General features: G+C 29.9%; 1 protein-coding gene across 1 annotated transcript; it reads right to left on the bottom strand.

The window, feature by feature from the left end:
- Positions 1 to 664: 664 nt before the first annotated feature.
- LOC105617321 (1-phosphatidylinositol 4,5-bisphosphate phosphodiesterase-like) lies at positions 665 to 11,383 on the bottom strand. The gene is made up of 18 exons (XM_012198887.1): positions 11,213 to 11,383; positions 11,025 to 11,084; positions 10,576 to 10,713; positions 9,437 to 9,516; positions 8,880 to 9,015; positions 8,696 to 8,796; positions 8,009 to 8,175; positions 7,470 to 7,680; positions 6,689 to 6,947; positions 6,174 to 6,380; positions 5,875 to 6,034; positions 5,572 to 5,729; positions 5,284 to 5,490; positions 4,159 to 4,531; positions 3,637 to 3,798; positions 3,388 to 3,565; positions 2,378 to 2,828; positions 665 to 926 (listed from the first exon to the last, which is right to left on the bottom strand). The coding sequence occupies exons 1-18, from the start codon at positions 11,381 to 11,383 to the stop codon at positions 855 to 857; spliced, it is 3,291 nt and encodes a 1,096-aa protein (XP_012054277.1). The 3' UTR covers positions 665 to 854.
- Positions 11,384 to 12,341: the final 958 nt, after the last annotated feature.

The raw sequence follows: 12,341 nt of genomic DNA, 5'->3' as shown, positions 1-12,341 counted from the left end.
ATATATATATATATATATATATATATATATAGGATGATATAATAATTTATGTAAATAACATTATGTTATAATGAAAACAACAACGTAGTAATCATTATACTAGGCTCTTGTTTGAAGTTTATTTACAATCCTATGCGACCATTCATGTAAGGGCCATGTAAGAGGCGCTTCCTTCGATCTATAAATTATAGTCCGCGACTGTAAATTGCGCAGTCTCGAGATTCTCAAAACGCTCTATAATACTCTAGTCATTATCAGCAATCACGAGAATTATCGGCTAGGTCCGACCGTGAGAGCGTCTCTCAACTTAAGGTATGTATGGTCTAGGAATCATCACGGTAACAAAGAAAGTTCCTCCCAATATTAGGCATCGATTCACGAATACAGACAATAGTTCACACATGCCCACACACATGTTTTCTATTCTGATAGACTTCGACAATAGCGTTAACAATCAAAAAATATTCACTTCGACGAATCGCATCACCCGTTTCACATCAGCCACGACATGATATACGTTTTATAAGTATAATATATATTTAATACTTGACTAGATCACTTTAGTTGTATTGACTCCCTCGTTAGTCTAGGTACTCGGAGACTATGGAGACATAAAATGTCTGCTTATAAAAAAATACTTGGCTGAATGAATTAGAAACGTTAATGTGGTTGCTTATTTTCTTTCTTTTTCACAATATGCGACATTTGTAAATACGAGAACGACATCTAATGAAATTTGATCCCAATTTCAAGTATAATTAACGACAGTAGTAAATTGTTTGAAAATAGTCCTCCCCTTCGCAATGTATTTCTCACTACGGAGAAAATTTGCGGAGAAACTTGGCTGGCACTCATCACACGTAGAATTCAGCCAGCATCTTAGCCGGTTCGTAGTCCATATCCTCATTCTTGTACATATCCATGATCTGGAAAAGTCGTTTGTATGACTAAACCAATTATTTTGAAGAAAATGGACTCGATATTTTAAATAAATGAATTTAAATGAAGTAAACTTATGTTCAGATAAATTACATGTTTGTGTCAATTAATTTATTTTTTACATAACTAGAAAACTTTAATTTTTGTAATTTAAGAAATTATAATTTTATGAAAGAAATATAAGTTCATACATTAGTAGACTCGTAATAGATTACATTAAATAAAATTAGATATATTGGCAAAATATATGTATTAAAAAATTTTTTTAAATAATTATTAATGTAAAAATATTATTAAAGCATTTCATATTATTTAATTTTAATTATTTGAACATAGATCTATTTCAAACAACAGGTTCCAAACATTGAATAAAAGTTTGTAGTATCTTTTATATATATAAAAGCTTTTTGTTTTTTATATTTTTTTGTTTCTTTATATTTTATAATAGATTTCACAAATACGATAAAAATTATTATAATCACTTATAGTAAAAAAAATTAATCGTTTTTTAATTGAAGTTTTCTTAAAAACTAAGCTGCAATTTTGAAAAAACTTTGTATATGATCAAATGATTTCGGCTAGTATGGCATTGGAAGATTTAATTCTCAAAAATAAAAATTTAGTACTAAAAGATAATTTAATGTGTGAGAATAATTATATTAACAAACAATCTTGTATTAATATATTTGTATTAATATATTATATATTTTCAATACATTTTCTAAAGGCTTTTACACATAAATTAAAATAAAAATAAATAGAGAAGTATGTAAATAAAAAATAAAAAATTCATAATTTCAGATGATCCATATTTTTGATACTTCGAATCTGTTACTAATAGTCCTACTTATTTCGGATTAAAAAAACTTTATTACATAAATTATCTATAACTTATTTATTTTATACAATATAAAATATCACAAATAATATGAGATATACAATAAAAAATATTTTAAGAAAATAGATTTATATAAAAAATAAAAAGTAATATTAAATAAAATATTAAATAAAGTGTAATAATTAAAACATAAGGAAACAACATAAGGAAAAAATATAATAACAAAATTAATTTTAACATTCAATAAATAGAATTCAGCTTAATTATGAAACAGAAATATACAATAAATTAGATTTTCTAACAATCTTTTTTTTTATCAAATTCGCTGTATATATCACATCGATACTTATTTTATCAAAATAAATACACAAAAACTTAAAATATTTTCAAAATTATCTATTCTGTCAATGGAATGTTAAAATAAATGTTTAAGAGTTCAATATTAGATTGCATAAATTACTTATGATTACAAGTCATATATAATAAACATGTAGATATATTGTTTTTAATGTGCAAACGCAATGAATGTGCAAACGCAATGAATGTACAAAGCTATACTATTGGAAAAACTTCTAGCCTAGCGAGAGTCTGTTGTCTTACCGCGTTTATATCCTTTTGTAACTCCTCCAATTGTTTTTCGTGGACGACCTTTAGTTTCTCTTTTTCCCTATTCTGTACCATCTGAGCGACTTTGCGCTCCTCCATAAACTTTTTCGTGTTGTTCTGCTGCATCTCCCTGAGTCTGCCTTCCTTGATCCCACGTGTCTTCAAAGTCTTGTCGTTCATCACTTCCCTCGCGCTCTCCACCGACCGTCTCGCCTGTCGTGCTGTTATTTCTTTCATCTCGCGATCGTGACGTGCAGTCTGCTGTTTCTGTTGCGCCAGCTGCGCGGTCATGCACAATTTGCACAGCTGCGTCCGTCGCTCTTCTAAATGCCCACGGATTAGATCGCGTTCCTCCCGGCGCTGCCTGTCGGCGAGACGCGACCATTGGGTCGTCTGTTCAGAAACTGCACGGCGAACAATGGGGTCCCTCGAAAGTTCCGCTTTGCTAAAATTTTCATTTTTTTGTCTCTTTTGTGTCTTTTTCTCTTATTTTATTTTATTTTATTTTATAAGAATTTATTCTACTATTATTTTAATCAATTATTTTCGTAATGCGTATATTTAACTCTCAATTCTACGAACTTTAAATTGTATCAGTTCTATGTGCTAAAATAATTTTATTTTAACCATTTTATTAGAAATTTTTATAAAAATTTTCGAAAAAAATAGTATTTTAATTTTTTGCTCCAAATTCAGTTTGCTATTATTATCTTAAATTTTTTTTATGCTATTTCAAAATTGTAGAATTTTTTTTCTTCAGTCTTCAAGTTTTCAATAATTCTGAAATATTTAATTTTAAATAATAAATAAAAATAACTTTTAAATAAAATTTTTTGTTGAAACACATAAAAATTTCTTATCTTTTATAATTCTGTATAGAAAAAGAAATATATTTAATTAAGAGAAAAATATTTAATTTACTAATTAAGCAAATGCTTTTATAAGAGTTATCACATATATGAAGAAAATTTAAAACAAATTTAAATTGTACAAAAATGACTAACTTTTTCCCCTTAAAGATTTTCTCTATTGCTACGCAATGTTGCTTCTGGACAGTGACTTTCTCCTTGTGATGTCTCTTCTTCAAAGACTCCAATTCTTTTTGCTGTTTTCGTAATACTTTTTGATAACCCTTTTCTTGTCTCAGAGTCTCGAGAGTGATTGGATCGAACTTCATTTCCTCTGTAAAAACAAAATAAGTATAGATTCATCATTCATAGTTGGAAATTCTGTATTTTATCCGTATTTTATACCTCTTGGTTTCGCTGCCTCTTGTTGATGAGATAATACGTTATTTTTGTTATCCATGTTATTTTTACTATCACTCTCTTCAATTCCTAGACCCCGCATTTTAGTTTGCGACATGCTTTCTGATTTTTTAAATGCTCGCGGCGCCGTCAAAGCATCCATAAATTCTAAAAAGATTATAAAAAGTTTTAAGTATAATATTAATCGATTAATATCATTAATATATATATATATATATACGTGTATATATATATATATATATATACTAAAATTTTATTTAGAATTTATTTTTTTTATAATTGAGAATTTTAAATAAAAGATGAACTTATTCATTAAATAACAATATTAAGCAGAAAAAATGAGATACTTATATGAAATAGTTCAATTTAACAGAATTAGCAGGAAATACATCATTTTGAACAAAATTATATAATCTATTAAAATTATAAATATACAAAAAATAAAGTAGCGGAGATTTATTGATGATATTGATTTATCATGCGACTAAAACATAGCCAATGTCGAACCTTCAAAACCATCTGGCACATAGATTTTTATATCAATGTTACAAAACAGCATAGGCAAAGACATAGGAAAGTTGGCCTCAGTTCGCAATGCAATGTGCCGATATCCAGCTTGCAAACCGTCCAAAGGAACGATTCTCTGTCCTAGCAATTTGCCGTTCGATTCATCGTATACCGCGAATCTCAAAGCGGCCAAATCTGGTAGGACGACTTTCCTGAAGAGGAAGGGCTCTTCATTGTAAACGGGGTTCAAACCGTTGGCAGGAACGACTCTTGTGCGAAATTCCTTGCGTATCGTATCGGTTGGTAGGCCATACATTTCAACTTCAACGTACGTCCCGACTTTTTTGTCGGATAAAAACTGACCAGCTATTACCTATTATAATAACAAATCAATAATATAAATTTATTATATAATAAATTTATATAATAAAAATGTTTCTTAATTTTTAATTCATTCTTTTGTATTTTATCTTATTTTCTTATTATCCTATATTAATACAAAGAGCTATTAATAATTAAAATATATTTTGCATATATTCTCTCATTATATTTTAAAATTACAATTATGTGAGTTATATGTAAACTTTCACTTAAGTTTTTTTCATTCATTTGGAACTATTATATATTATTATTTTTTCTTATTATTTTAAAATTTTATTATTATTATTAAGAATAATGATTCTTTTTTTTCATAAATTATAAATTTAATTATAAATTTAATAATATCATTATCGTAATAACTAAAATTAAATAATTAAATAATAATTTCATATAAAAGAATAACATAATAATACCTAACATATTATTGTTGAAAAGATAACGAATTAGTATTATATTAGTAAATCTTTATATATATGAAAAAATTCCACGAAATGTATAAACATATGAATGTTTAACTAATGTACATATTTTACCAACATAATTAAATTTTTTTGGTAAGTATTATAGAGAAATTGCATTTTTTTAAAATACCATACAATTCATAAATGCCAAAACTTCATAATGTACATAATAAAAACGAGATGATAATAATCATTCTTATGCAAATTATTCGACTTTTCAAGTAGAATAGAAAAATATATTTCGAGAGTGACTTGGATTATCATTCAGGGAAAAAAAACGTACCTGAACGCTACATTGCGTAGCGATTACTCCATCCACGGGGCTTTCGGCAAAAGGATCGAAGCTTCTATCAGCGCGTCTCATGAAATCCGGCTTTAATAAATAGCCCGAAGATCCGTTGTACTCGAACTTGCCTTGATTCAATTGCATGGGTAGATCCGCAGTTTGAAAGTTCAGCGACACCATTTGGCAGCCAGCGTTCCAGAAGACCTGTTTCGCGACGATCGATCATTGAGACTTTTTTTCATGTTTCCCGTTGCACAAATTGCGCTCTACAAGTTCGTGCTTTACCTGTGGCATATAGTTGGAAGAGTCGGCTCGTGTACCTTTCGGATAAATCCGACTCATCTGCCGCTTGTTATAATTTACAAATTCAATGGCAGAGGTTTTCAAATAGGTCAAGCCAGCCGTTTCCGGGAAGGAAGACATATTGTAATGAATGTTCTTTTCTGAAATAGTACTTCATTTCTATAATTGACACTCATTGAAGAATACTTATAATACTGCAGCATAATTAAAGATAACTTATAATTTTGCAGAATAATTATAATTCTAAATAAAATATAATTTCTCTCAAAAATACAAAAATTTCACCTTCGGCCTCATCGAAACTGACAAATTTTATAGGTTGCGCATAGTTAACCATGGAGGACAACCACGGATGTACATTAGTAGTACTTCCGATATAATTTTGAGCCACTGCCAACTCTATGCTTTCTCCAAATCCCACTGAACCAGTACCAGATTGCTGTTGCTGAATGCCCGCTGACGTTATGGATTCAGAATTATCTTCCTGTAGTCGAGGAGAAATATTTTATCAAAAGAAACTTTGATCGCTTAATTCGATTAAAGTGAAGGGGCACTATCATGCTCCATCTAAGGATCATAATGACTGTTACTTTTACCGGTGGCTGCTCCACAGCGACGGCGACTGTCGGCGGCGCACTGGCATCTTCTTTGATCTCGTCCTCAATCACGAATTGACCTTGCATGAAGAGCTCCAATTCCTGCTTCTCGACTTCGGGTCTTAGGCGCTTGTTTTTAATGAGAATCTTGCGTTTCAGTACACTGGGTGGTGGCAGCGGTACTCCTGGCTCCAACTGTTAATAATGTTTTATCTATAAGTGCACTTAAAGCTACAATACAAAAAGCTAAACTAAAAAAGTTTTGAGTAATTAATTAATCATAAATGCGAGTTTGATACAAGAAATTAAAAAAAAACAAGAGAACAAAAAATTTTATTTATATTTTTATTCGTTGTTAGTATTATAAAATTTATTGTAATTATATATTATATTATATCTTAATAGCAATTGAAAATATTTATTGGAACAAATCTATGTACTCAGAAACTGTCATTAAAACATTTTACAATATCTGTGATTAATTGACACGCATAAGAACTTACAGGGTATTCTTTTAGAGGTTCTTTCAACAACAGATCACCCAGAATTTCATCACAGTACTTAGCCAATTTATTTTGTTGCTTCTTGCTACAATGATTTTCGAAGCTGAGAATTACTGGATATTCCGATGTAACGAAGGCCGTGTCTCTGACTGCGTATATAACGTCCTTGAATAGAATGTCGGTACACATAGCTTTGCCATGAGTGATTATCGGTTCCTCATCTTCCCCTTTGCCGTCCCAACAATCCAATTCGACGCATCTTTAAATTTGAATTGAAAAAAAAAAGAGAAACTAAAATTGATAATTTGTGTAGTTATTGATTATTCGCTATTTTATTATAATAAAATAATTTTTCGATTATTTATATATATATTAATATATAAAGTAATTTTCTCGTATCAATTAATAAAGTAATAAATTAATAAATTAAAATTATTCTAAATATCACAAGCATCTAAATATAACATTTTAACAAGGATTTAATTTAACAAGAATTAAATATAATTTAATTCAAGATAAAAATAATAAGAAGAAACAAATATTTATTAAATTAATCTTTAAAACCTGTATTGTAATTTATTGTAAAAAATGAGTTAGAATGCTTTATTATTATGAAATAAAGATAGATGTATGGGTATATCGATCTAATGCATAATATTATATATTCAATCAGATACGTTGATAATCTAGCACAATCGATATAGCTATAAATATTGTATTGAAAATCGCTACAGTAAATTCGGAATAATCATTACTTTCATATTTATGTAATATTTGTTACCTGCATCCGGCTAATAGAACTTGTCTATACATTTCGACACTGCTTCTTCCACCAAATTGACGTCCGCTCAGGTATGTATTGTGGCTCGAATTGATGTAATAATGCGCAAGAGGTTGGTCCATATCCATATAAACGTCTAGTCTATCGAGGAAAACTGGCGCGTTTTCATCGGACATCAGGTACCTTATGAAGCCGTCCTTCGTCATCGTTCCTGGAAGCATGCAATTATGTATAAAAAAAGTTGATTTGAAGCTACAAGTTAAGGCGGTTCATTAATTCTTTAGTCTTAGCTAAGCCAAGTCAATTGAATTTTGCCAATTTAATTTTGCAGGTTCATTAAATTTACTCCGTCTTTGATATCTTTATGATAGTTTAATACCCTAATAACTTGTACATAGAGAGAGAGATAAGTGAAATATTTACAAAGAAATCAATATCTCGAGCTTCAGAAATACGAACGATCAAGTTTAATTTTAGATTCGAGAAAACTGTTCGAGAGAAACATTTCGAGGATACGTGATTGTTTATCAAGCTCTTACTTTCATTACGAGTAACTTCATTCTGCTCGTAATCATTAATAATTTCCAGCGCGCGTTTCTCGTCATAGAGTGGATAGAGAATTTCGTTCAAAGTCGGATCCCTTTGCTTTTCGTTAAGAAAGGTGATCAGTTGTTCCAGGTTAATTGTATCGGCCTTGCCCTGCGTTCTAAAATTTTTGAGATAAATTAGTGATATGTTGTTTATCGTAAAACAATTATCTGTCCGTATCGTGTTAAAATGAAAAACTATAAAATATTGCAAAAAATAAAATGTAATAAAATGTATGCATAAAAATGTATACACATGTATAAAATATATAATTATATATATATTTTTTTTTTCGATTCACATATAAATAATAACATAAAATAATTACATAAAATTCGTTTTAAAATTTTATTTTAATAATTTTGCTTGTGTCATGACACTAAAATAAATTCAAACCATAAAGTATATTACAAAAAATAAAATATATTAAAATGTATGTTTAAAAATTCATGTATATAAAATATACACAACTTTCTTTACATATTTTTTTATTTATTATTATCGCGTATAAATAATATGAAATGATTAAAATTTGTAATTAATAATGATCGTTAAAAAATGTGTTAATTATTTTTATATAGGAAATAGTACGTGATATAGTTTTTAAATTTAAAATTTCTTCGAGAAAAAATACTCACATTGATTGAAATAATTCTTCTATGTCGTTCCTCGGGCATATTTTATGATAAAGCGCGTAGAATGCATCGAAAGTGAAATCGTCAGGTTCTATCACATCATTCTAAACACAAACAAAAGTTTTTATAATAATTCCGCGAGATAGAAAGTAAGATCGATTATTTATTCTAATAATTATTAAGATACCTTTCCACTAGGTAGGCCTAATTCAGAGAGACATTGGTAAACGAGCTTTTCTGTTTTACCAGACGCGAAAGTTCTCGCGACTACTTTCACTGGAACTTTTCCATTGGGATCCACCAACATTCTGAGTCGCATCCAACTAAAATTGCACAAAATGCATTTTATTCCCGATTCTACTTTCTTAAAAAATGAGAAAATATATGCGGTTTGATATATCATGTATTTTTGTCAATTTTCAGGTTTTCGTTAAGTCTTTGATCATAAAAGCTAATATAATCTCATTAAAAAAGAAAAGAGATTTAAAAAAAGAAAGAATGATTCAATAAAATATATAAAAAAAAGAAAAAAAATTTAAAAGCTTTATAATTTCTACTTCAATCGAATATACTTATTGGCTTATTGAAAATTAAATATTCTTTTCAGAAAGGAATTAAAGAAACACAAAGTTATTACATACGTCTGTTGTAACATATTTATGGCTAATTATTTCATGGAGGTAAACAGTATGGTGTTTACAGACGCGTTAGTGCAAGTGTATATAAATGCATTGGCAAACTCACTGTTTCTTCAGACACGTAAGTGGGCAAACGTTATTCGCTTTGACGTTGTGCGTAATCGATCGAACGCCGTCCAACCATGTCTATGACGACATATATGAATAAAATAACATCAGTTTGTTCTTTTATTTTTAATGGAAGAATATATTAAGTCTGTTACAATAGAGATATAAATTTAAAAGAGCATTAAAGTAACTTTATCAGCTATTATAACATAATATACTATTACGTTTATAATATACTATTACGTTTATAAATAGATAAGGTACTTATAATTGGGAAGAGAGAAATAATTTTGCTATCTCGACAAAACTATTGCTAATTTAAATATTTGATATAAAAGCGATTTGAACAATAACTTTCTTAAATGTATTAATTTGTATTGAAATGTATTGAATAGCATTAAAATATACAAAAAGTACTTGAAGTTAACGAGCTTCAAATAAAGAGCAAGCAGATGTGCTGCCCAATAATATAATATTTCAACCCAAGAAAAATGATGTCCAATGATATCTTAATAATACCTTAATAATGCCTTTAATGTCAATAAGACGTCATTAAAGTGTCATCTTGTTACTTAGGAAACATACGATAATTAGTCATAATTCATTTCAATGGAATTGTCAAGTTGTGTAATCACAATTTAACATGGCACATACAGTACGCGATAAGGAATCGATTGTAATACGATATACAGAACCGTGTATGGCACATTCACGCTATTTCCTCTCCATTACGGCAGAAACTAACGATTCTCTTGAAAACGACACGGAAACACGTAACGGAAAGAAATAAAAGAGCAATACAAAGCAAATCGATCGAGAAATTTAGCATAATCGCGATTATACGTTCGTGTCATATCACGTGTTACGTTTCCCAGAAGCTATTATGAAAAAATATTATAAGATATTACAATCTAATATCGTTAATGTAATGATATTTATTAATGTAATGACACTTTACTACTTATATCCGTAATAAACTATGAGAAAACAACAATTTCGTAAAACGTTAGCGATTCTGAACGCTATATCGGTATTGTAGCATCCCGCTAATAATAGTTCACTTGACCGATAAATCGAATGACATGTCGATGCTGTGCTTCCGCCGTTATCACGATTAGTTTATGGCACGTGTGTTACCTTGGCTGTGACAGGATCCGGACATACAACGTGCTGATAATTGATATTGGTGTAATCTGCACCAGAACAGATGGTCAGACTTTTCTCTTCCAACTGTTCGCCATGTTTGCTAAGTAGCTTGTCAAATAACTTGGGATCCTGCTTAAAATGCGTCGGTTTTATTAGATATCAAATGTTATTGCATATTTCCTTTTTTCTTTTCCTTCTTTTTTTTTAATAATAAATTAAACTAGACCGCTAAATAAATTAATCATTAATTGAGCAAAGAAGTCGCCAAATATGAGACTAAATCTCAATATCCTTATGTAAATTTTTAAATACATTTTTCAGTACTTTAATTCTTTTTTATCAATTTAATCGGTTCTTTTCCGGTAAATCCGAGTGACTATTGTAACTTTAACAAATCTGACTTATCATCATATTTTGAAACGGTAGAACAATTGTTTTACCTTAGGAACGCCTCCGGCTCTAATGTCACTCACTTGACACAACTCTATAACATCGCCATCCTGTAAGGAAGAGAAACAAGATAAAAATAACGTGTATATTCAGGACTTGTGAGAATGTCCAAGGTACTTCACTTCTTTATCGAGAGGACGAAAGGGCGCGAACAGAAAGGGCAAACAAAAATCCTTACCTTTCCCTCGCTTTGCCAATAGATAAAGAAACCGTACTCGTCGACTTTAAACAGACAATTCAGCTCGATTTCAGTGTTATCCTTCTCCTCCGTCCAACGATCGAAGACGCAGCCGGTGCGGAGTGCTTCCGGCACCTCGATCTGCCAATTGAACTCGAACCTCTTCGTCATCTCCGTGTCGTTCTACCGACTTCCGGCAAAGTCAGCCTAGATACGGCGTCTTCCGGCGTCTTCTGTCAACAAGAATCAGTGTCATATCGTTAAAAGCATCTCCATCGGACATCTTTTCTGCACTGGTTGTCATCAAATGTCGAATTGAGTATCTGCTTTACGTCGATACTTTGAAGTTCAACATTTATATCTCGCATTCTTCGTACTAATCCGTAAATTGTTGTAATCAATTAGGATTGAACACTGCACAGTATATCCGAGCGAATTTGTGTGCAGTGAGCATAAATCTTGGAGAGATTTATATTTTGCACGTATATTTAACAAAGTTAATGTATTCAGAGGACAGTTTACATGGCGGAGATACAAAAGCATGGCATATAACAGATAATTAAACTTTAAGAAATTACCATCATTAATTATATAAGATGAACTGATTGTGAAACACGCAGTAGTGCAGACATTCAAGTGGATTTCATTCTGACATGCAATCTACTTGTTTAAAATTCGTTTAATTAGATATTACTTAGTTAATTGTTAATTCCGACTTGTATGTTCTCGATAACAAATGAACATAGTATTTCAATAGACCCTTTTCCCTGAACCTTAATCGGGCATTAACCTCTTTGTAAAATCAAGGTTTCTTGACCTTTAACCTATCGGTTTACTATACGTAAGCAAACTCCAATATTAAAATTAGTTTTTTAGGGGGGATTCCGTACAAAAAGAAATTCAAATAATACGCAATATCGTTAATATTTTAATTACATTTATTATGTTTAATGCTTCATTACTACAATGAGAAAGACATTTTTAAAAAATTACAAAAAAATTACGTTCATAATTACAATGTTCATAATTACAATATTTGTCTTGCTTCAAAATTTAATAGATATGTAGGAAAAAATTGTTATTAAGACACAAAGGAATGAATTAGTATTACGGTTTCTGTTATCTCATA

The sequence above is a fragment of the Atta cephalotes genome, assembly GCF_000143395.1.
Source record: "Atta cephalotes unplaced genomic scaffold scaffold00012, whole genome shotgun sequence".
In the NCBI taxonomy this organism is placed as follows: Eukaryota; Metazoa; Arthropoda; class Insecta; order Hymenoptera; family Formicidae; genus Atta; species Atta cephalotes.
This window is presented reverse-complemented; position numbering and strand designations above follow the sequence as displayed.